Source organism: Cyprinus carpio, chromosome B19 (genome assembly GCF_018340385.1).
Source record: "Cyprinus carpio isolate SPL01 chromosome B19, ASM1834038v1, whole genome shotgun sequence".
Lineage (NCBI taxonomy): Eukaryota > Metazoa > Chordata > Actinopteri > Cypriniformes > Cyprinidae > Cyprinus > Cyprinus carpio.
Genome location: NC_056615.1, coordinates 19,590,330 through 19,616,800, shown reverse-complemented (window position 1 = coordinate 19,616,800; position 26,471 = coordinate 19,590,330). Strand labels below are relative to the sequence as shown.

Genomic DNA, 26,471 nt, shown 5'->3' with positions numbered 1-26,471 from the left:
TCCCTCCCGTTCCCGTAGCAGAGCCGCCTGTGGTGCACAGCGTGTGTAATGACAAGAGAACCAGGAAGTTTGATGTCATTACAAACAGCACTGAGTGTTTTCATTATATAGTTGCATATAATTCAATATTAATTGATGCAGAGTACATTTGAAAGAGGAAGAGAGAGGGTGAAGTGTCAAATACCTATATATACTGTATATAGGCATTCACATTTCGTACATGATTTTGAACATGTTAGTGACAGTATAAACTGAGTTATATAGAGTTGTGATGACAGTTTTGTAGTTAAAGCATCCCAGGTCTTCCTCAGGTTGGACTTGGGCTGAAAAATGCTGGTTGCTGATATTCAAGGTTCTGTTTGTTGGAGCATAAAAGTTGACCGGCTCTAAATACCTGGGGATTAGGCCTCTTGTGATGTTTGGTTACTGGCAGAGGTGGTTTTGTGTCTTGGTAGGAACTCAACGTTTTGTTGATCTGTCGCTTGGTCGTGTGGTTTAAAAGGACTGTCTAAACTAAATTTGGAATCTACTCAAGTCAAAACATTAGTGTAAGCTTGTGTGGTTTGTCATTTGCTTTGTAAAAGTGCAGTTGATGGATTAGGAAAGATATTGGCTCAAAATGCAAATGTGCTGAGTCATAACTCAATACCAGAACCAGGCTTAACCTGTCAACTACATGCCAATAGAGAATTATCTACTATGTTTGGTTTGAATATCAGCCCAGTTACACACAATTGTTATGTTCTCATTATTATTTTGTACTTTGATGGTTGGTGACTTAAAAGAAATGTATTTTTCTTTCAGGTCATTTATTTATATTTTATTTTGCACAAGAGTACTTTAGCACAATAGAGTTTAAGCAAAAAAAAAAAAAAAAATTATATATATATATATATATATATATATATATTTTTTTTTTTATTTTTTTTTTTTAAAGAATATTTATGCTTTATTGATTTTAGAGTCACCTAAAAGCGAAGAGTCGTTTAGAAGATGCTTTCACTGGTCTCAACAGTAAGGATGGCCCGCTGGCTCTGGGTTAGTAGAGTGTTTGTGTCAGTTTATACTGTGAGAGTAATTTGTGATCTAAACTGAGATCTAAATGCGTCTATTCTGATGAATCACTCGCTGTAGCTTGAGTGTGTTTCAATGGAACTGCTAAGTATCCAGAGAGCCTTCAGCTGTTTTGAGCAGAGTGAATGTTTTCTCAATTGAAGGGGCAGACAAAGGCTTCTCACCCCATCAAACAGTCCAGAGAGTCTTAGTTAATATGCCTGACAGCCTCTTCACTGAGGGGTCACTTTCTGCTGGACACACTCTTAAAGTCTTAAAGCAGAGTTGGGTGTGATCTATCTGTCAGGAATATCAATGGCAGTGAAAGCTGCTTGAACAACTGCTTGTACTTTTGAGATTTACACTACGGTTTAAAAATATATTATTTTTTTAAAAGAATTTAATAGTTTTACTTAGCACAAATACATTAAATTGATCAAAAGTGACAGTAAAGACATTTTTAATGTTACAAACAATTTCTATTTCAAGTAAGTTGTTTTGAAATTTCTATTTATCTAAGAATTCTGCAAAAAAAAGTTATACAAAAAAAGGTCACAGCTTCTTCAAAAATATTAAGCAGCAGGATTTTCAGCATTGATAAGAAATTTCTTGAGCACCAAATCAGCATATTAGAATGGTTTTTAATTTAAAGGTTCATGTGACAACGAATATAGATAAAACAGAAATCATAGCTCTTGCTGTTTTCGCTGTGTCCAGTGACCAGCCAAATGCTGCTGTTTTCCCCCTGATTTGCCTCAGATTAATGCTGCACTGGACCCAGACCCAGATTTCCTCTTAATGAGCTTTTGGCCTTCTACTTTCTCTTTTGTTTCTGAAAACCTTTTTATGTCTGCTAAACGGTTTTCTTTTACTGCTGCACCATAGAGACAACATGTCTGGTGCAGGAATCTTGTTGAACCTGGAGATCAAATGACATAGTTCTACAAAGAGTTAACAGGTTGAATTGATGTGCTTTCGGGAAAGAGTTTGAATGGTAAATCCTGGCTTCATCTTGCCCTCTTCAGAGAAAAGCAGTGCAGAGATGGCATTTATTTATTATGTTTTGGCTGTCTGCTCTCTTTCACCTCTTTACATGCATACAAACACGTCTTCACCAAAGCTCCTTTACTTTAATCTGTCAGTCACAATAGTGCTTTCCTTTCTGGAAACAGATGCATTTTTTTGTAGCCTCATGTGTGTGGAGTTAATTGTTTCAGGATGTTGTCTGAGAGTGTGTGTGTGTATGTGTACAGGCCAGGCACAATCACAACTGCCAGGCATTCAGGAATTCTATCCATTTTTCCCCACTATTTTTACTGTATCTGCTTAAGCAGAATGTGGTGTTTTAGATGCTGCTCTTCTGCTTTTTCATTGTCTATTTTGTAGTTTCACTTTTATTTATGAACTCTTACTAAATTTATTAATTTTAAAATATAATCTCTTGAATATTGCAATATTTGCAATATTTTCTCTATTATCCTGATTAATAAACATGTTCACTGCCAAGACCTTCAGTGCACTCCATATCGATGGACACTGAACCATATCCTGAAATCGACATCAAAAATATCAATCTACTACTCTACTGAAACAGTGTAAATGGATATCATCTAGGCTGATGTGACTATCACAGATCGCAATCCTCAGATGAGGAACTAAATGCTATTGGTACTGATAATTTTGTGGTTAATGGGTGTGTAATTTATTGTGGAAAGGTGTGATCTTGATCAGGGAATGCAAATATTGATTTATACTGCAGCTGGCCTACGTCTGCAGTTTATTCTCCTTTAGGTAGGAAAATACCATAGACTGTGCTTATGGAATACATAGAAATCAGAGAAACTTGTGGAGGCTGTGGAGGAAGTAAAGGAGTCACATCATTGTATTGATGGAATTAATAATGATGTCATCAGCCATTCTGGTCTTTTCTATTCTCTAAGACCCCACCCTGCTGTGTCACATTTCAGGCGCTATGAAACTTGAAACATCTGATGGCTGGTTGTATTTAGTAGATTACAATATCAGATCAGTGTAATTGGTATGCAATGACCAGAATTCACTTTTTTTTTAAAAAAGGATTCTGATGTTAAAGAAGAATCTTACATTTTTTTTGACAATTATTTAATTAGTTGAGCTTTTCTAAGCTGTGCATATCATTGACATGCTATTGGTAGTTTGATTTGATGAGCTCATAAAGTTATGATTCTCATTAAAGTCCATGTGTTCAAGGTTTTTTTTTTTTTTTTTTTGCTGCTGTGCCATGACTTCATCAAACATTACAATCATTATGTACTCTGACATTCCTGTATTTCCAGCGACTCCCTTCTTAAAATGCAGGAAAGTGGTGCTTTTTTTTTCAAATTCAAATTATGTTTGAGTTTTATTATTTATTTCTTCTGTTTGTTCCAAACCCAAATTACTTAATTTCCTTTGTAGAACATAAAAGTTGAATGAGGACTTGACAAAAAGGCACTGTATACCAAGTTTTCTGTACTCATACGATAACTTTATGAGGAGCAGGCCAAAACATAAGTTAGTATTCACTGAAAAACTATGCTTAAACTAGGTAACTGAAAAATTAAGTACCAATGAATAAATCATTCTAGATCTGTTTGAATATCTGAGTGAAGTTTTAATATAGTTCGAACAATTCTGAATAATTTGTTCATGAGTCGTGATGATTGATCCAGTTCACAGCGGTACACAAAGAAGCTTTTCAGTGAATTCCAACTTAAATTTTAGTCTGTTCATCAAACAAAACTACAACTTCAGAATATTTAAAATATAGTTCACATATGCTTATGAGCCCTTTTTTAAAATCCCGTTCCCACTCGTTGTAAATGTATAGATTTTTCATGTTCCACAGGACAATGAAAGTCATACAAATTTGAAACGACACAACAACTGATGTTATTGAATCAAATCTTTTCTTTGCTCTTCACTCGTATAAAATAATCGTGCTTTCAATTCTACATCTAATTCAACCCATTTCTCCTTTACAGTAAAACTACATTACAAGCACTGTTACTGATGGAAAGGAGTGTTTGGAGAGGCAGCCTTGTGATGGAGGCCTCTGTCAGCATCTTCTCAGTATTAAAAGTGTTTTGTAGGCTGTAAAGGGCAGTAAAAGATGATTTTGCTGATCCTAGACTATAAAGTCTGACAGTATATTGTCAGCTTGCTACAGATTGCTTCCATTTAAGGTAACTGTAATTACAAAATCATTGTGATCTCATACCGGCAATGTCCAGTAGGTGGTGCTCACATAAAAATAATAACAAGGAGCTCCTGCTCTGAATGTACACTATATGGGAGCAGCTGTGGCCCAGTAGGGAGTTTATTGTGTCTAATCAAGGGTTAAAGTTGTAAAGTGTCTACCGTCCTGCAAGGGAACCTTCCGTGCCATGGCTGCTGTTTCCTGAGTTTTATTTTCTTTTGTTTCAACTGCGTTCTCGTCCCTACCTGTTTTTAATAGCTAGCACACTGGAGGAGCCAGGTCCCGTCTGATGTCTTTAACAACTTTTCCTATAAAAACAGACGTCAGTTTATACGTCAGCACTCAAGCTAAACACCTAAGAACTATTTTGGGGTTGGGAAGCATTTAGCCTCTGAGGCTGTAAGTGTGTAAACCATGAATGTTAATGCTAATGTGTTCACCTTTCTCTTGTTTTTCAGGTAAGTTGCTGTTTCTCTCAGAGCTGTAGGTGTGGGAATCTTGTCTTCTCTGGTAAGGAAGGAAATGTTTAACAAGAGCCAAGACGTTTGACAACAAGACGTTTGGCATCAAATGTCAAACATCTGCTCATCTGGAAAGACGTTGATTTAGCCCCCTCAAAGGGAGTGTTATGATAAAAACATGGGTACATTTAACCTTTTTGAGTCATATGAATTAAAACCTTTATTAAATACTGGTTATAAATACCATGGTATTCTTTGAAGTACTTTGGATGTAAATGCTATGCTACATAAACTTGGTAATCATTTAGTACCATAGTATTATATATATTAAAGTATTACCGTGATAGTACTGTTTTTAAAAGCCAAAAGAGGGATGTTTAATCTTAAAAATGTAAAAACGTGTATTTGTTTTAGTGCTGTCAAACCATTAATTGCAATTAATCGCATTCAGAATAAAAGTTTTTGTTTACATGATATTTGTGTGTGCTGTGTATATTTATTATGTCTATATAAATACAAACACATGCATGTATATATTTAAGCAAAATATGTTATGTTTATATATTATATATATAAAAATAAGAATATAAATATGTAAATGTATTTGCATGTAAATATTTCCAAAATATATGCTGTATGTGACTGTATGTTATATATACATAATAAATATACACAGTAAACACACATTATGTAAACAAAAACTCTTATTTTGGATGCGATTAATCGTTTGACAGCACCAATTTTTTTTTTATGTAAATGTTCACAATGCCTACATTTGATGAAAGAAAAATGCATATTATAGTGATTTATTAATTACACTTTAAAATAACACTATAATTCTATTTTAATATGTTTTTAAAATGTAATTTATGTGATGGCAAAACTGACTTAGTCTTCAGTGTCACATGATCCTTCAAAAATCATTTTAATATGCTGATTTAGTGTTCAAGAAACACCAATAAGATTTCTTATTGTTATCAATGTTGGTGCTGCTTAATATTTTTATGCTCACAGTGATTCAGTAACTTTTTTTACAGGATTCTTTGATGAATAGAAAGTTCAAAATAACAACATTTATTTGAAATAGAAATCTTTTTCATCATCAATGACTTTACTGTCACTTTCAATCAATTTAATGAATCCTTGCTGAATAAAAGTTATTTTCTTTAAAAGCAAACTTGGGTAAGACAGGATATGACAATAAAAGAAATCACGTTTATGAGACAACCAAACAAATTAGTTGGTCTGTCTGAAGCCTGGTTTTCATAAAAAGAAAATGAAAATAAGTAAACATCTCCTTCAGAAACGTCTCCTGTTGAGCCTTTGCACACTTCGTCTGGAAACGTTAGACTTTTCCTGGACATATGCTTTTAATTCCTCATCATTTTGTTATATAACTGACATTCAGCTCAATTGGCAGTTAAATTACTAAGCCGAAGGCTCTGTGGCAGTGCCAAGCCTTGGTTTGGAAAGTGGTGTGGTACCACATAATAATTCAGAGAAGTTCTCGTGAGACTGGGCGGCTGAGGATCTCACCACACTGGATCCTCTTCATGAACCAACAGCCATGATTTTAACTATTATCCCTGTGCCTAATTTAAGCACTTGTCTGTGTATGCAAAAATACACTCACATAGACAGTCTTTAGCATGTTAGCACGTTTGTGCAGTCTTTAGATGCTTTGTAAGGGGTTTAGTGTGTTGTATTTCTGATTGGCAGAACAACACTTTCGCAAATGCTTTTACATGCTGCTACGAAATCTGATCACATGCCTCCAAGTTTCCAGTTTGCCAGGGTGTCATGTTGGTAAATTTTAGGGAAGTAAATAGGCCTTTTGGTGATGCACTTACCCAAGAACCACACCCAAGTTACCAAATGGTCTGAGTGTTATTAATGTTACCGAAAGAGGGCACATATTGTGCTTTTATGGATTTTGTATTGTTCATTGCATTCATAGCTACTTGAAGTTCCTGGTGTACTTGGGTTTGTGTTGGCGGTGTCAAGTTTTCTTAAAGATATCTCTAAGGCTCCAACATTAGTAATTTGGTAACATAATACAGTTGTTCATACTGGCACCTGTAATCCTGTTGAGCTGTTGACTCAACTTTCCCCTCATTCATATCACACATAAAATTTCTATGTACTGCAAGGTGTTTAAATCGCAAAAAGAAACCGCTATGCTTGACTAAAATATTGGTCCTAAATCTTGGGTGCAAACTAGGTTAAATGCCATTGGTTTAGGAAGCAACATATATCCATAATCACAAATTTAGTTTGATTGGATGCAAAGATGTTGCTTGGTGATTTTTTTTTATTGATTAGAAAAGCCCAAGTACTCTAATGTAAGTCTATCATTTATTTTATTTTTTTGTTGCCATTTGCCACGTGTTTTGTTATGGTTTGCTATGCAAAAATTACAAGTCTGATTTCTTAGAAAACTAATATGATTCATGTCCATAGCACAAATAGTGCAGAAAGAATGAACTACTGAATGAACTACTATTTTTAATTGCTAAAAAAAAAATTCTTGTGCTTGATCCAGTTATAGCTAAATGGTGTAATAAATTATATGACTCAGCAATGAAACGCTATAAATTCAATAATATTGAAATTATATTATTAGGAAATCTATAAAGATTTTTTTTTTCCAAAACATAAATTAGTCTATAGCTTGCTAATAGAAACTGCTCACTGTATCATACTGTGATGTAGAGCCAGTGTTTTCTATTCGATTTTATTTTTAGTTTAACTCAGAGAGAGAAAAAAAGGTATTACATTACTTCTTGAGATAGTGAAGTGCCTGTTCCAGGAAAAAGTCTAGCTTAATGTGCCGGTTTGTTTTCCAGTGTTGCTAGTGACCTTGCCACTTTTGGCTATGGCTGCTGTTATGGACACCTTCAGTCATTGATCATTGTCTGTACGAGTCATTTTAGGTTGCTGTGGTGACAGTCGATCAGTATTCACCACACCCAGCAGGCGCTCAGTGTGCTGACTCCCTCGCTCACATCCAAGGCAAAATTGCGCCCATCACATGAGGATATTGGGCTGATTAGTCATTCAGTAAACCTTCCTGCATCCTCACCTGTTGCCATGGATCTCTTCCTGCTTCTGCTTAGATTATATTAGGTTCCCATGCATGTGAATGTGTGTTTCTTTGTGTTCACATGCTCATTGTCGCATGTTTAAGCTCCTTCCCACTGCCCCATAATGTCAGAGTGCAGGGGTGTGTTGAATGGTTTGGAGAACAACCATGTGCAATAAATTCCACCCCATAAAAACCAAGCGCTGGAATGCGTGAGGCGCCAGTTGCGAAGGGAAACTGGAGTTTTAGGAACATTCTATCTGCCAGAGGCTTTCAATGAGATCCTTTCATACATTTTGTTTTATGAACTGCCTTCTTCAATGCTCCTTCTATGTGATTGTAACTCCATGGCACAGCTACTGTCTGAGAGATGCTCAAATTAGTGTAAGGTCTAAAATGACGGGCAGTATCTCTATAAGTATGCATGGCAGCAAAGTGCCGCTTATTGATGGTGTTATTTGTATGGAGAGTGTCTAATTGTTTTATGCTGTTGTTGATTGATGAGATATGCATGGTTGAGGCTTTGCAGATCAGCATGATTTAAGCCCCTTCTCTTCAGGGGGGTTCAGACTGAACAAGGTTTTTGTTTACCCAGCTTCACCCTAAATCTGTTTCAGCATCAGGCAATGACTTACAGATGGACTTGCGCATTTGTGGCTTGGCTTCTGAGAGAAACTTTAACTGTTTTCACTTCACTTACTTTTGTTAAGCTATATAGTGCTGATTTGAAGCTGACAAATGAAGACTTGTACATTTAAGTTTTTGTAGCAGCAATTTAAGGTGGTCAGCTAATATGGTCTTGATGGTTTAGAAATGTATCTGGTGGAGACATACCAGCACACTAGCATCCAAAACACAACATACGCTGGAATTTTTTGCAGGGTGTGTGCTGCTTTCTTGCCAAATATCTGAAATCTGAACAGGTTGTGAAAGTTGAATTCTTGAAACACTTATTTAAATGGGAGACAGATTGCATATATAAACCTTGTGTAAGATTTTAGAAGTGAGTGATAATTTGTTCTCTGTCAATGAAGCTGCAACGGATAAATAGAAATGTTTGGAGCAACTGGAGTACAGATCAGTCTTTATGAGATGCAGATGTCTCACAAGATGTGTCTCAGACAATTTTGAAATTGTGTTTGAAATCACGAAAGAGTGTCTTTTAAATTTATTACTGTCATACTTGGGTGATGGATGATTTGGATATGTCAGTAATTCCTTTATTTCATTCTGCACTTAAAATTATTTAAAATATAACCATCATTAAACTCCAGAGGGCAGTGTGTGGTTTGGTTAAAGTCAGCTTTTATTACCCCATATATACAGTTTCTGATATGATATATATATAGTACCTATTATTCAAAGTATTAAATGTATGACGTGAAACAGACACTTCAGCTTGAGTGCAAGAGAGCTTGATGTCATTTTTCCATGAGGATTTTTTCTAAGGTCGAACTGTAAGCCATGTTTCTTTCCACACATTTGGAGTTAGGTCTCATATATATCACCAGATTCTGCAAACATAGGCACCATTGTCTAAATCTTCCTTTGAGAGACTAGTACTCTAGCTGTATTTTCCGTCAGCATCCATTAGCACATATGATTGTGTATGTAGGTATCATAGCGACGGCTAAAGGGAGATGAAGCAAAAAAACGTCCTTTCAGCACTAACACCATTTGTCTTTCATTAGGTTTAATTGTGCATTATGAAACACAAGGAGTTGTAATTAACGTCCTCTGCTTCTGGGGCATGCTTATATTTAAGTGACCTATTACTGTAAATAAACCATATCATGTTGATTTATGGATTATGCCTTCGAAACACCACATTCGAAACCAATGGTTCATGAATTGAATCCTTTGAAACAGCTGTTCAACATTTCTCTTCATCTATCTAACTAAAATAAATGGTAGTATTTATACACTTTTTAATTTAACAATTATTTAAATATAATCAGTAATTTAAATATAACATTGCTTATTATTTATATACATTATATTTTTAGTTTTTATATATTTTCTTTATTATTATATTATATTATATTTTAACTGTTTTTTGTTAATAAACAAAATGAAAATGTTCTAGCACAAAGCTGTTATAGTCCAACATTATTATGCCTGTGTTTTGGCAAGACTAGGTGATGTTATTGGGGCAGTGCTGTTTTTGGTAATTTAATAAGGAAATATTAATTTTTTTTGTGGGTGTGGCATTCATAAATACATTTTCCTGTTTGTTAAACAGGATTTATCTCATCAGAAATGGATGAAACACATAGAATATTCCACACAGTGTTAGGATAAAAAAAAAAAAAAAAAAAAAAAAAAATATATATATATATATATATATATATATATATATATATAGTTTGCAGGAATTTATGATTTCTACTGCTTTATTCTTTTTATAAACTTTATTTCTTGTTAAAGTTTAAGGAATGATATGATAAACAGGTCCAGTTGCATTAGCACTGCAGGTCAGGTGAAGATCCCTCCCTTTCATTTATGCTTTTAACATATGTGCCTCAGGTTTTACTATTCTGAAGAACTGAATGATGGGTAACCAGTTTATAAAGTTATGTGAAATATAAAAAGCATACAAAACATCTATGTGTTAACTTATTTTTGCAGAAACACAAATAGCCTACATGAGACTAGATGTGTTGAGATGACAGCATTACCTTGAAAATCCCATTCCAGACATTATTTACTGTAATCATTAGAACAAATCGGATGGGCCTAATATGGAAAGGGTCTGCTGTAAAAGAGTGTCTCAGAAATGCTGTGTCCATATGTGAAATGTCTGACCTTGAGCTTTGCAGAAAAGGGTTCTGTGATGCCCTTTTTAGAGCAGGGACCCCCATGTGGAGGAGCTTATCATGCTTGTTCAGTCTTTCTTCCCTTTCCTCATGCACTTTGATGGTAGTAAAGGTTACTGTTTTCTGTACGTCATAATGACTCAGGAGTTGCAAAAAGTACAACTTTCTTAGTAAACTGTTTTAGATGGAATTTTTCTTTTTGTGCTGTTTGTGGGCTGTTATGAAATTAATGTTCAAGAATGAAGGAGCTATTTGTTGCATTTCCAAAAAAAAAACAAAAAAAAAAACACAAAAGAGCCTGTTGCAAATCAATAACACCATAATTGAGGCAAAATGGCTGCTGGAATCTTCATGCCGCACTCAGACAGAGTATTTATGAGGCCAGAAGGACAGGCGCCCACAGAGCTATCTGAAAGTGATATGTGCTGTAGGCTCCCTAAAGTCTAAAAGAGTGTTAGGAAAATGTTTGCTTATAAGAGGACAAATAGTAAATCAATCCTTATTATTTTTTTTAAAAAAGGGACAAAATTGAATTGTATGCAATGCAATCCCTGGAATTAAGACTTCTGTTTCTTTTATATGTGCTTGTTTTTGAAGTGTTTTCAAAGAACTTTAAAGGCAAAGGTTTTCTGGCATCTTGGTTCAGATTTAAACAGCACAAAGAGGTCATAGGTCGAGGCACAGGATGCAGCCTACGCCCCTCTCACAGTATAAGGACAGCTGCTCAACTCTATACTGCCACCTCCTGTTTATATATATATATATCTACAAAAACTTTAGATTTAAAGTTAGGACAAACCTTTAATTCATAAATTATCATGGGACCAAGATGCATTTACAGCTGGGGTGGTGCACTTTAAAACAAACCATTCATCCTTTGCTCCAAAAGTTTCCTTTCCCAGGCAGATAAATGACAGAATAAGTAGGAGATCTGAGACCAATTAACATCCATTCATTTTCCCACTCTCTCTCTTTTTGGAATGGACAAGAAACATGCCTGCTTCTGTAGTCTTGACGATCGCATTAAGATGTTGCCAGCTCAATCTTACCAAAAACTGTATTTCCAACTTTAGTGCAGACTGCTGAGTGAAATAAAGACAAACGGGGTAAGAGTGGTGAAAAGGAAAACGCTGTCGTCCTCTAAGTGATTTCAGTTTAGTAAATCAGGCTAACTGCTTCAAACAAGCTATAATGGAGATTGATGATGGTAGATCCTACATGGAGGATTTGATCCAAAAGGGCCAAGGTAGGCGACATTTGATTTACATATTCAAAGGGACACTCAAATAAATGAAAATTTTAAATAGCCCATCTTTTGTGTTTCTGAAACTTGATCAGTGCCATTTAATTATGCTGACATAGAACTGCATCTGATTGTGAGTGTTTATCTCTTTCTCTAAAACACATCATTGGTTTATTGCAGTTTACATCTGCATGCTAATGGTTTTTTCCTTGTTAGATGTCCTAAAGGGCGTTTCTTGAAAAGGTAGAAATGGAGTTTACTAATAGGTTGGTACCTGGTGTTAGTAATGTAGTTAAAAGCTACCAAAATTACCACATTTTCCATCTGTTTTCCTTTATTCTCAAGGCTAATATTATTGGTTCACCCACTACTCCCTTAAGAATTTGAAACCCAGATGGATTTATTGCTAAAATCTATTTCTCAAACCCCAGCAGACTTAAATTGCAGTTGTTCGGGAGTCCAGATTTGCAAACCCAGTAGTTGAGGTTCCCATTTATTTTCTAATTTTAGCAGTTTTAGGACAGCCCACTGCTTTATGACTTCAGAGGCATTCAACAATGAGATCTTTGTTATATATGCGGGTTTACATCATAGTCTTTTTTCCACATACTTCTCAAAAAAGTAAGAAAAGAAGTCAGTTTGCTGTGTTTATAAGGTTAAGTGTATAATGAACTTTACCACCGTTCCAGGGATGCAGTTTCCACAACGGAAAACATTTGGATTGAATAAAACCCGCTACCCTTTCTCTCTCTCTTTTTTTTCTCTCATTCTCCCTCCCTGTTTCCTTCCATGTTTTTCTATTTTTTTCCCCTCGCTTCTGACTGCTGTACGCCCCTCTGGATTTGATCATCATACAATGTCTTAAGGTCAGATGTGCTACATTAGCAGTTGGTGTCAGTATTTTGCTTGAGAACGATAGAAGGGCCAATTTTGTTCGACATGAACCTCTGCTGCTGTTGCTGCCGATCTCGACCCGATGGTAGGTTGGAACTGAAGACCTTTTCTTAGTATTTTTGTGGGCTATATATAAATCGAAGCTGTATGAGCATTGAATTTGACCCTTTTTTAGGGGGCTTTGCTGAAGCACATGGGCTCATTTATGTCTGATATTTAATTTGCTATTCTTAATTTGTTCATAGCAATTTAATATGATTATTGCATTTTAAAAGCTTAAACTAAGTGTATAGTGTTTAATTTTGAATTTCAGTATCATCTTTTATTCAGTTCTGCCTGTGAGCTGCTCCATCTCTACTGAATATCTCACCTCATGCAAAAGAAATAGATGGCAGGTGAAACTGTACCACACTTAAAGGAAGTGAGGTCAGAGTGTGGCCTGTAGAGGACGCCATTTTGGTTCTATCCATTCAGCAATTTCCAGATCAGCTCTGTAAACTTGCATAGGCAGACATGGGTGTGTCAGTCTGTATGTCTATCTATCTCATCTGCCATTATTTTATTCTCAGTAACCTGTAAGATTATTCCTGGTAGGCTGTGTGTGTTGGCTTGTAAGTTTTTACAACCAGTGAGTGATCATATCTTAGGGTTGTTGCATAGCTACATACCTGACCTGGATTCTCTTCTACTTTTAAACTCTTTCGTCGTCTCATCTATGCATAGCATGAGTCCCGTTTAATGTGTCGCCAGCTCTATTTGGGGCGTCTTTATTCGGTAGTGTTTAACTACACTCCCTCCTGCTTGGTCACACGGCCATGAATCATCAAGTTGATCACTGTTTTAAAACAGCGGTTCTCATGAGAGTTTCATTTTTGATGTCATTACTTTGTACATTGCTCCAGTTCTTTAATGTGATTATGCACAATGTGGGTGTGTGTCCGTGTTTTATGACTTTGGGTGTGCCATGAGCAGTTTGTGTGGAAACAAACATTTTGGAATAATATCCTTTAGCACAGCACTTGCAGAGATACCAATTTACAGATAATAGCAGATAATTGTGCTCTAGGTTCTGCATGTTCTCATGTTTTCAGTCCTTAATAACAGATTTGTTTGTTCAGCAATAATATGTTGACTTTCTTTGTAGTAGGACGTCTAATGCATCTGTTCAGTCAGCTTGGCATTTTGTTGCATTCCCACTGATTAGAAATGAAAGTCCATGGGGTGTCTGGAAAGTTACAGCATGTGGCTGAAGCTGGAAAACATATGGAAGTCATTTTCTGCTGGAAGTACAGTGTAGTTACATAATGAATCAGAGAAAGTACAAGAAAATCATTCTAATAGGTCATACACAGTTATACATGTACAGTAAACTAGACGAAATCCAGTAATCCAGTACAAATTTTTCTTTTTTTTCATATTGCAGACCAAAAAACCTTGGAACGAGATGTTATGTAATAGTTTGGTAGATACAGACTCTTATCAGCCACTGAGGGCAAATGAATGTCTGTATGGGTGTGCACTCCCAAAAACAAACCTCACTCATGTATTATTAAGTTGAGATGGAGACTCGAGCCTGAGTGGGCAGGAAAAAACTCCAATAATGGATTATAATAGAACAACTGTAGTTGCCATGCAGAAACATGATCTCTTTTGAATCATAAGACTGCAGAGAACGAACTGGAGTGAGTGAGCATGCTTCAGTGGAGTGCAAAAACTAAAAGTACGCAGGAATTGAGCTATTGGTCAAGGCGAGAGAGGTTGTGAAAGGAGGACGGGAGGTGGAGGAAGCTCAAACGTTTTTACCAGCGCTCTGAGTCACGGACTGAGAGAGAGAGAGACGGGGAGAAAAAATAAAAAAGGGCAGAAGGAGGGGGGGCAGCTGTCGTTTAGAGCACTCGTAGTTGGAGAAACTATTCTGTTGGGTACATTTAAAGCCCCCCCAGCCTCCTCCCCCCTCCTCTCCCTCACCTTTCACCTCAAGGCTTTCTCCGGTGAGCAAAGCTCACAAACTGTATCCCAGGCCCGATGCCGGCAAATCCTTCTGGAACTGTGTTCCCAACCCTAGTGGTTTTGGGGCATGTGGCAACCTTGATAGCCGTGTGGAAATGGATGCAGCGAAGACAAGTCAGCGAAGGTAAGAAGAAACAAATTTATGCACTTACAGCTTGAAAAAGTTTTGTATCAGTGTTCTGATAGTATCGGACAGCGTTTATCCAGCGTGCTGTTGCTCTCTCTGTACACATGTGCAGAACAACCTCAATTTCCCTCCCTCTCTCTCTCTCTCTCTCGCTCTCTCTCTCTCTCTGTTTTTTCCTGCTGTGTTGAAACTGCAGGGTTAACCCTTTACATCTGGACGGTGCGTGATGACGTTGTGACTTTTGATGAGTTGCAGACGTACGCTGTTGTCTGTGGTGTGAAGCTCATTCATTTGAAGCACTTTGTTTGGGTTCGATTTACTATTCTGGCAGGCATTTGTAGTATAACCTGTATTTTGTTACGGGGATTGAGCACCTTTTACTTGACGTAATTATTATTTTGATGAATGTCAATGTCATACTACAGCTTGAAAAAGATGTAGAGTTTTTCTAATGTTCAGAAGAGTCTTACTGGTATGTGGAGAATGCAAATTGTTATTCTTAGTGTCTAGAAGAAGCCACCTGGTTTCAGTTGTGCTTACAGGCTTAGCCCAAGGCGTTATACTGTAAAACATGCTAAAAAGCTGTTATCATCTAGTCATACTGTAAGGGTTGCAGGGATATTTTTCTGAAGGCGCACACCCTAAACCTAACCTTCAAACCTGCCCTTTATCTGGCAGTCTGTTTAAATAGATAGAGGTGTGGAAAGGTGACCAGTGTCCAGGGGCGTGTTCTTGGATACTGTCACTTCAAACAGTAGTCCTGGGTTTTGTAACTACAGTAAATACTGAATTATTTATAAGCCATTATTTACATATTGTGTTTTTTTTGTGTGTGTTGTTGAATGGTGTGTTATTTACATAATAATGAAAAGTTCTAAAAATGTCACTGTCTCACGTTATCAAGAGCAAAACATTCTCAGACGACCTTGCTTTTGATGATGTGTTGTTTTTATTGGCAGCGTTTTTGAAATCCCTCCGTGTTTTGTTCAGCAAAGGAAGTAAATTTAATCCTTCATTCAGTTTATTTAAACGAGATGGCAAGCATGTATATGAACACTGCATTTATATGCATAAGTAATTATTTAAAATAATATGGATGCCAGTGGAGTAACAAATGCATGCTATTTTTTTGCAGAGGTAAAACAGATGAGTGTTTCTTTAAGGGAATAGTTTAATTGCATGGCACATTTTCAGCATAATTCACTATTGTTCTGTTGTTAATCTGTCCATCGGGACTGGGTGTGGCCCTTGGTTGTTAGATATGTACTCAGGGCTCGTTTGACTGGTAAATGAGGGTTGTTGTGCTGGAGGTGAGGTTGGATTGCATTGAAACTCCTGGGCAGCGCTCATTAGCTTGCATGTTACTGTGGTCTCATCGTAAAGAGATAAACCTGAAACTCCAGTTTGTTGTGCAGTTTTAGTTTTAGAAGTTCCTTGATGAAAATACATGATCTTATGAGTTGTTTTTCTTTCCATAATGTATATTTCAGTGAAGCTCTTTCTGAGTATTTTGAGTATTGAAAATTCAGGTCTTCCATAAGTTACATTTTAAAATATATTTAAATAGAAAACTGCTATTTTTCATTGTTAACAGTATAACTGTTTTCACTTGTACAATAAATGCAGCCTTTAGAGACTTTCAAAAACATCAAAACTCTTACCAACTTCAAGGCTGTGTACGTTCAAGATATAAACTCTACTACTATGTAGTTTTCCTTTTCTGGGTGTACTGACTCGATTGGGGTTTTATGAGGTGAACTATGGTGACTTTGCCAGCGTTTGCTCTTCACTTCAGAAGCAGGTGATAAGCATTGCACAAAAGGTTGTATCCGATTTAAGAGACTCAGTCGTGTGCCAGTTGAATCTAGGTCGGCTGTGGTCTCTTTGATCACTGAAGGTCGTTCAGTTGCAGTGTGTAAATAGAATCATTTAGTATGTCCGGTGCCCTATGCACCAGCCATAGTAAAGGGTAGATGTGTAAGGTTGCATTTGACTGTCAGCTGGCTGCGGCAAGTTTAAGGATGGATATGTTGGGAATTCACCATAGCCAGTTTAAATTAAGAACGCTCTTCCTCTGCAGCGCACATGGTGCCACCACAGTTTACTTTCTGTGAGTGATGTGTGTATCCTGGATACGGCCAAAACACCCGCGCTCATACCAGTGAGTTACATGAAGATCTCGACTATGAGCTTTCAAACACGTCAGCAATTAGATTTGTGCTCATATCATCCCTAAGCAAATATCTATAATAATCCTTTAACCTTTATGTCCAGTTACTATTACACTCTTAAAAAATACTAAATCATTGTATTTATGGTTGGTCCTTCATTGAGAATAACTTTTATGTTTTCTTGATTGAATTTAATTTAAACTAATATTTACACCTTTTTTTTTTTTCAATGAAAAAGTGCAGTTTGCTCTTTTTTCCCAAAAGCTTCAAAAATTGTCATGCTTATAAAACTGTGCATAGATTAAACTGAAAAGTTTCTGTGAACAATCAGGTATATAACATTTTAGTTATTGGCTATTTTAGGACATGAGATAATTGGTTTAATGTGGTTGAAACATCATTTGCAGAGGTGATTTTAAGATTTAAAGTAGGCAAGCATGTCCTATTTTGTAGAATTGCTTTTGTACATTTATAAACCTGGTCATAAGGTAGTGATCGTGGAGGCTTATTTTATTATACAATCAGTGTCTCAATGTTTTGTTTTGTTTTGTTTTTTTTTGTACTAAGCAAGCCTTTAGGAGGGGGCTGACCTTTTCATGATGCCCAGTGTAGTGTTCCCATTGACCACACCTCGCTATTATAGTTAGTTATTATATAGAATATTTCCCTAATCTTCAGAAAAATCAAAACAGTCAAATATCTTTCAACACATAGTTCTTCTGAAGATAAGCACCATATTTTTCTTGCAGTCAAACAGCTGTGAAGCAGTCAGAAAAGTATCCGGGAATTTTATAGATACATTTAACATCAGCTTAAATACATTTGTATTTAACAAGTTTCCTTTTCAAACACTTTTTGAATTCTATCTGGCCTACCTTGTACTATAGTACTGTACGAATTCTTGACGTAAAAGTGGTGCTTTTAATACACAGGACCACAAAAGCTTATATTTCCTGTGTTGCAGATGTAATGTGGTACAAAGCGAGTGAGTCAGATTTTCTAAATGAGTCAACTATGAAGAATTCCTTCAAATGAAGTTATGTCGCATGACTCACAAACATCACAATATTTACTGTCGTCTTCATGATTCTGAGGACTTTGGTTTGAGTCAAAGTCTGTTTTGTTACCCACCCTATTTATGTGTATTCATTATATGCATGAATTAAATAATTCATTCTCATTGGCTTTTAAAGTCAAGTATTTGTATGGTAGTAGCTCTTCACAATAAGTAGATTTAAAGAAAACAGTATCTCCGGTGAAGATGCCAGAGGCTGGGAAAGAAGAAATTCCCTGGTGAGATAGTTCTTTTGTAAGCCCTTATGAAGAAAAAAAAAATGCATTGTGAATGCTGTGAACTGGAAGTATAGATGGGTGAAAATCTGAATTCATCTTTCTGAGATCATCTCACAAGCGCATTGCCAGCTCAATACGTCCCACCTGTACTAACACCGCCTTTGTTTGCATACCTATTCAAATATTGAATTACCTGCACTCTTTGAACATCAAAGCACACTACTTCCCAAAGCTAAAACACATTTCAAAAATCTCCTAAACAAAAAAGGTATATAGCAGCATTAGTTAAAGTTCCTCTGAATTCTGAATATTACCCCTTTTCATTGTCTATTTTTTTTTCATTACACAATGTTTCTTATATTTTATTCACTGTTTTTGTCTCAGCTCTACAGAACATTGGCTTTAAACGTGATTTATGATCAAATTAATTGATAAATTAAGATCAGATTCAACTATTAGTTTTTGATCTCTCAACTGTCTTAAATTGCTGTACAACTGCAGCTGTAAATTTGTCGCCTAACAATAATATATCACCAGTAGCCTATTGGAATTTCACAATGACATTAAGGAGGGTCTTTCCATCAGTATTTATGAGGTTCTTTTCACACTACAAAAATTGTTTTTAGTGCCTCTAGCCAGGGCCGTAGCTATGGTATGCTGGACCAGGTCCTCCTAGAATTGTCACCTATATGTACACCTATATACACCTAACTAAGCAAAACACTAGAAAGTCACGTGATTATTAATATTTAGTTTTAAAAGTGATAAAATAATATTTTAACTTGGTATAATTCAACGTCTTATAATTAAAACAATCTATTTTGTGATCATCTTTATAAGAATTTAGCCTTCGAACTTCTTGTGGAGGTTTAACTTCTTTAATATGTTTCTAATTAGGTGTATTTATCTCCTTAAACATGGTTTGAACATGCGTTAAGCAATATCTGAGAAAAGACGCATAAATCCTAAATGTTTTAGAATAAAAGAAGAAAAACTTGGTCTTAATCAGTAACAGTGGCAAATAGCCCATATGGGAGGAATCACATTTCAATGGCAGTCCGGGAGAAGAGTTTGTCCCGGAGCTGGAGCAGCAGAGTGAGCGCAGCTTCAAACATTGCGATGGGTTGGGCTAATATTGAGGTAAAGCTTTCGCTGCTTTCCCAGTGAGACGCCCCTTCGCTTTTCAGTCCCAAAACAAATGATTTCAAACGTGTGAGGCTGACACAGAGTTTGGGGAACTAAATTAAACCACAGAGGGAGCGCAACTGTTTTTCCTCTGTGAACATCATGGCTGGCGCGGGTGACATGTCTGCGGCAGCTGCGCCGTGTCTCGCTATATTCAGCCTGGATGTGATTTACGGACGCGGGAACTACATTCACGAGATGAGCTGCGGTGAAGTCGGACCGCATTTATACAGCCGCATGTGCTGCGCAGGTAGGTGGTGGTGTACGGAGACAGGTTTTTGGCGTGTGATCCAGGCGAATAGGAGGAGTTCGATCGAGGGGGGTGATAACTGTGTGTGTGGGCGCGGGGCGGGCACGGGTGCGCGCGCGTTGTTTAGTTAAAGGGGGAGGGAGAGGGGTGTTGTGGAGTTAACTTGTCCCGTGTGTCCTTTACAGTGTTTTTTTTTTTTTTTTTTTTTTTTTTTTTAGATTGACATGCTGTTATTTGATATAACATTTAAGTAATTTACATGATTTTTAAACTTTGTCATTCTAACATTTCCTGGTGAAGTAATCATTTTTATAAATATTATTATTTTATCTCCGAATACGTGGAATATTACAGCGACATCACACGAGCAGTAGCCTAGTATTGCATTGCATGTGTGCGCATTCTATAGATAACTGGACGTCAGCTCTACACTAGTTTATTTTATTTATTTATTTATTTATTTATTTATTATTATTATTATTTTTTTACACTTCGCACATTAATGGGAGAAACCCATTCGGAGCGAGATAAAACACCTATGCTGTTTTGTAAGAGTAATAAACTAGGCTAGTCCAAGCTTAACCAATCAGAGGAGCAGAATTTAAAATCGTTAAAAAAGGTAAAGTATATAAATATATACAATTTATTTTTTAAATCAAATATTATTTGTATAATATATTAATATATTTTTAAAATCATTTTTATATTAAAATGTAATAGTATTTTAAATGAAAACAATACTATAATTTGTCACTTTTCATCAAACAGATGGAAATTGTAGATTTAGGTCTATATATATATATATATATATATATATATATATATATATATATATATATATATACATATACAGTATATACACATATAATTGTTATTTGAAGAAATAGTGTCTGAATGATTGCTTTCACAAAACTTATCTGATATTTTAATTTGATAATGTGCATGTGTCTGTAATGTGTATATATAATTGAGTTATGTATTATAAATGAAGGTAAGATATTAATACACACTAACACACACACACACACACACAGAGAGAGAGAGAGTCTCTCTCTCTCTCTCTCTCTCTCTCTTTCTCTATAATTAGAATCATTAAAAGTGATAAAATACAGTTTACAACTTGTGTAGGCCATGTTTAGTGCACACACATATATAGAGCTGTTTCACTAACTATAAACACATGTTCGTATTGTTAGAGAAAAACTGCATCTCAGCATCTCCTCCCTTTGGAAAAGTTGCGCCTCAATGGACCAAAACCGCAATGACTCTAAAAATATTGGCGGGTTTTTCTTAACTCACAGCTTCTGTATGTTTGGGTCTGTTGCCTCAGTAACCAGTCAGCTTTCATTTTCCACAGAAACTAAGTGACTGCCTGAAAACGTTTAGTAATGGCTGCCAGCTGTGAGGAACATCAGCGTACAAAGACATATGTGCAGAAATGATTTATTAATGATGGTCCTTGTCCTTAATTAAGTGATAAAGTAGTTTGATTCTCTTTGCTCTATCCAACTGGAATGGTGACCACAAGAGGGAGACATTTAGTTAAGCTTTACAAATCTATTTCTTAAAGCATTTCTTTTCATGCTGTTCCAGCAACCAAAGCAATGCTATTTTGCTCTCAATTTTATTATTTTTCCACCTCACTTTATAAAGTCTGTCCAATAATATTTTTTTTGAAAAATAATTTTAGAAAAGTATTCTGTTTCCATCTAACACCTAAATATAGTTTTGTAGTTTTCCATGCTCTATTTCTATTTCATAAATCATGGCCTTTCCTGTATGTGTGAAGGCTTGAGTGAATGTGAGGCAAGGCAGAAAGAACATCTTTTGCAAGTGTTTCGGTCTTGTTTAAGAATGAACTACATGTTCTCACAAGTCTGACAGGCTGTTTGAGGAGTGGTCGTTGGTGTGAATCTGTCTTATGAGCTATTGTAAGGAGCAGCGGCGTTATGTGCCTGATGTAGGATGACTTACTGCCTGAGTGTATGTTCATAGTAGGTGCATGCAGTGCAGGAATGTGTGATTGACAATTTGGGGCTACGGAAGATTTCAGAGCTACCTCTGCCCCATCACATCTGCATGCATTTTCAGATGCACAAAAACTATTTAAGAACTAACAAATGAATCCTATTTGAAATATGAATGGCTGTGCAAAGTAAAACAGGATATGTATTATATTGTATATTATGTATATATTGATTGATTGATTGCACACAATAAAATTAATTTTGTGATCAAATATTCAAGTACATTACCACATTTTAGTTAAACTATATTACCAAGTGTAATTTTTTTTTCCATTTATTAGAGTTGTATTTACTCAGGGATATTGTTATGATAAAAAATGAATGAATAGCTTAAGTAATCATCGTCCTGTCTGCCCTAAGGATACTTCAGAGAAAGTCAAATTCCAATGTCTGCAGAATCTGGCACCATTTGTAAAACCGTCGAATTTTCGCACTCTTTGCCCTTTTCCTCTTTATATCTTCAGCTCACACACATAAGCTGAAGGATTTGCCTTGTGTGATTGGTGTGTTTGTATGAAGGATTAAAGGTTTATCTGGTCTGTTTCTTTTGTTATGGTGCTCTTAAATAGTGCTTAACTTGTGATGCCTGAAGTCAAACACATTTGATACCTGTACATACATGTTCTTATTTTCTTACTCTTCAAAGATATTATCTGACTTACATAAGGACTAAGGAATTAACCTGTGGACAAATTCCTTTCAAATGGCTCTACAATACTTTTTTTAAAATTTAATCTTTTGACTAAAAGTTAGCCAAGTTTGAAATGTTTGACTAAAGTTCGACTAAAAAGCTTTGTTGAGCATCTTCGAGGTATTTAGATTTTTCTTTAACGTTATTCACATCTTAAATAATCCCTTTTGGAGTAATTATTGGTTGAACTAATAGATAGTTATGGTACACAAATAGATTGTATTACTGTATATGTACAAAGGTTTCATGAATGCTTAATAGATATCTATGTATCAAGGCAAATTTTTTATTCCAGAATTCAGTTTTTTATATCAAAGATTGATTGATTACCAAATTAAAAAGTGCAAATTTATATAGTAATATTTTTTGGTTTATTGCAAGTGGAACACAAAGAAAAATACTGGCGATTTGAGGTTTATTCATCAGACTAATTCAGACAAATAACTTGGAAGTTTGTGATTGATTCATTAAAAAATGTCTTTAAGGTCTGACTCTGATCTCATTGTTTGTTTCTATGTGCAGTTCTGTGATTTATAGTCACTGCATTCGTATTTTATCTCATCTGATTTTCATTGCGTAGCTGTAAACAGAAAAAAAAAACACTGCTAGTGGCTCTTGATAGCGCTGTCTCCGATCAGCATTGCTCCAAGGCAGATGTGTGACAGCTGCAGGTCTTCCAGCTCAAGCCCAAACAGGCCACAGCCCTGAGTTGCAATGCAAAGAATCCTCCATTCCTACCTGTGATCTGCCTGCCATGCTTTCCAAGATAGAGAGAGATGGATTGTCTCTGAGGTTACAGGTTAGGGAGCTCCAGTCATACCTGTGCACTCAGGAATATGACTCCTCTAATTCCTTCCAGTGGTCCCCAATTACAGTATTCACATGCACACACTTCAAATAGACTAGCTATTCACATATTCAAGCTTGTCATTTTGTGCCACTGATAAAAAGGGTCTGTTGTCCGGGGCAAAAGACACAGAGACTCTTTGAATCTCTGCATCATCTGTTTGTATTCTTGCACGCTCGTTTCAAATGCTGCCTTTAGGGGATGCATTTACTTCAACCGCACATGCACAGGGGTTCTCTTGTGCTCAGCCGCATTTTCGTCTGTCTAGGGTGACTTTGGCAGGACTTCATGAAATAGTGTCTTTGTTGTGTCTATCTACATCAATCAAAGAACAGCAGCGACTCCTGACACTGAAAATCCGAACCTCCTACTTGAGACTACAAGAGCCTTTCTGTGTGACTCCTGAAATTAGTCACATTTTCCCTCATGAGTGGGATTTCCCGGTTGGTGGAACACCAAACCCCTCCTCCCACCCCAAAACCAGATGGAAACAGACCCTCGTTTTGATTATTTCCCTGGTGCTTTAGATAGTGATTCACTTCCGTTGCATGCTACCGAATTAGCTTGTACAGAAAAACAGCTTGCTCATTCCATGTCAAGTTTTTGTCCTAACCAGCCACAACCATGACCAAGTCAAAAAGTTGGTAGGGTTATATTCCTGATCTGTCACTTGGAGTATCTCCGCCCATAATGCAATGTGATTGGTCCAAAATTCATTATATTTAACCTCAAATATTTTCTGATTGGCTGAAGTTTTGTCACTTTGTGGTGACATTTCGCTTTCAGTGTGGACAGACGACACGTGTTGGTGGTTTGTGCCGTGTTCAGACTTATTTTCGGTGGTTACATTCCTAGGGCAGCTGCTTCCTTCATTATAGGGTATTTGCAGATGAGAGTTGCGGAAACTGTTAACCATTTTCAAAGTATGCAAGAAATGTGTTGCTTTTATGCTTCTGAACAGAAGTAATACCAATATTATTTATAAAGAACAATAAATTATGAGATTTTCATTTGGTGCTGACTTTTTCATTGTTCACATACGCTGTCTACATGCCACATGTTTTATTTAGTGTGTTTTCACACTTTTCAACCACAAAGTTAGAGACGCACCCCTCTAAAACGAGAGCTTCCTTCGAATTTATAGCCTAAAGACAAGTATTTAGCAAGAAGTGTGAAAAAAGAAGGAAGAGGTAGAGAGGGGAAGAGAACTGGAGGGGAAGAAAAGTCAGAAAAGGGAGGGCGAAAAGAGCTGGCTTGGAACACACCCACTCGCCCGCATGGATCTTCTCTTTTGCTTTCTGAAACACCAGACGGGTGAAAAGAAACAGTTCAGGTGGTTTAAACAGATCGGTGGAAAGTGTGGTTTTGCAGCAAGAACAGAAGTACAGGAATGGCTGTATATAAAGGTTATAGAACGTACTCCACCGACAGTGTCGGCAGTGATGTGGTCTTCACAGATGAAAGTCAACATTACCAGGGGATGCTGAGGGCCATGGATGAAAGAAAAGGTACAGCGGAAATTCTCAGTTTGAATACTTAAAACTAGCTATTAAACACTGAATTTATTTTTGATATCCTGTTTAATCTTCATACAATATTTGCTTGATAAGTTCGGCAGTATGGTTACAGTTGTTAAATTTGCATTCTTATTGGTCATTTTTGGCTAGATTATTATATTTATTGATGTTGCTTTATTTTGACACATATTTAAGGCTTCTTTTGTTATGCAATCAACTATGCAGTCAGGTTATCATTCTGCATCATAATTGGTCCTCTCTGGACAGGTGAAATGTACTTGGAAAATCTTTCCAACCAGTAATAAGAAGTATAAGCTGTCAAAATGAAGTTTTTGGGCTCCAAAGGGAGGGGCCATTGCAAAGGCAGATCCCAAATCTGGGTTGTGGTCCTGTGTGCACATGCATGGCATGTTGGAAAATAGTCATAAAGGTCATAGTTTGAATACAGCTCAGCTGAAACATTGTAAATGTTCTAGATTTATTTTAAGCTATAATTTACACTGACATATTACTCCATACACTAAAACTCCATTCCCTCAAGCTACGCTTTCAGTTTTACGAGTGTCAAAGCTGCTGTGCAGAGGAATGCATCTTCTCTCAGATCTTGTGTTTCTCCTTGTCAGACCTTGAAAACCTTTGGTTCTGTGGCATGGGACATTAACTAAGCTTTTACGGTGGCCTAAGATATACTAATAGGCTTTACCTTTTCATTATGAGGCTCTGTTGATGTTTTGCTTGGGATTTTTAGTCCCCTTTTATCCAGCCTTTTACCTGTTCAACTGTTCAGGTGGTCACACTTGTCTTAGAGCTGTTCTGAGATCAGCTAACTGAAGGAAATCAGTACTTAGACTTTAAGAGACCTACAGATTCTCAGTAAAATGCAGCATCTTTGTTTCTGTCGTTTCATGTCTCCACATGCATCTTAATTTTTTTGTGTTATCAAAATGATATCAAGTGTGTTTTATGCAGTTTATTATGTAAAACAGCATTATAAGATTACTCAGTTTTTAGCTAACTAGATAAATGTTCATTGTTTCATAAAGGACTTCATACAATGAGTCACAGGAATTGGTTTTCGTGACAGCAAAAGGTTTTAGAAACAGGAAGTGATGTGGTGATGCCAATTGACGTGGCTGCCATGGCAACCAAATGACAGAACAACAACATGCATCCAGTTCCCTGCAGTTGTTTTGTTACAGATGGTTGTCCTGCATTATCTTATCTCTATGTTTTGATGAAATTGTGATGAAATCAGAACTTTGGAGGCCTTATCACAAGTTTGAGATTTTTTTATTTTTTTATTTTAAATTTAAGTCATGCTTGTTGGTCATCAGAAATATCATCAGCCTTAGTGGTTGATCTTATGATAGGGAGCTGATGTGCTTCTTCTCCAAGTTTCCTTTAACTACAGCTCCACTTGAGTTTTCTTGAATTCTCTTTCATGCTAGCTCAAGTGTGCCATTATCATAAAGTCAAAAATGGACCTGAAAGAGGCATTTGTACTGAATTTTTTGAATCACTCTCTTATATTAGTCATGAAGCATTTTACAAGTTCATTGTGAAACCCACTAAATTCAGGTGGTGGTA

The 26,471-nt window shown here is 36.3% G+C and overlaps 1 protein-coding gene across 24 annotated transcripts in view; it reads left to right on the top strand.

Moving 5' to 3' along the window:
• LOC109064031 (plectin-like) overlaps nt 1–26,471 on the top strand; it is a 93,943-nt gene that overhangs the window by 31,068 nt on the left and 36,404 nt on the right. For 2 of the 24 annotated variants that reach the window (XM_042744938.1, XM_042744936.1), the window contains exon 1: nt 22,917–24,875. The exons of 12 other annotated variants lie outside the window; for them this stretch is intronic. In XM_042744938.1, the coding sequence (XP_042600872.1) occupies nt 24,758–24,875 (118 nt within the window). In that variant the 5' untranslated portion in view covers nt 22,917–24,757. Of the gene's footprint in view, nt 1–11,195; nt 12,852–13,619; nt 14,901–19,287; nt 19,803–22,916; nt 24,876–26,471 lie in introns of those variants that run through there. 10 more of the 24 variants (XM_042744943.1, XM_042744942.1, XM_042744946.1 and 7 more) reach the window with 9 other exon arrangements.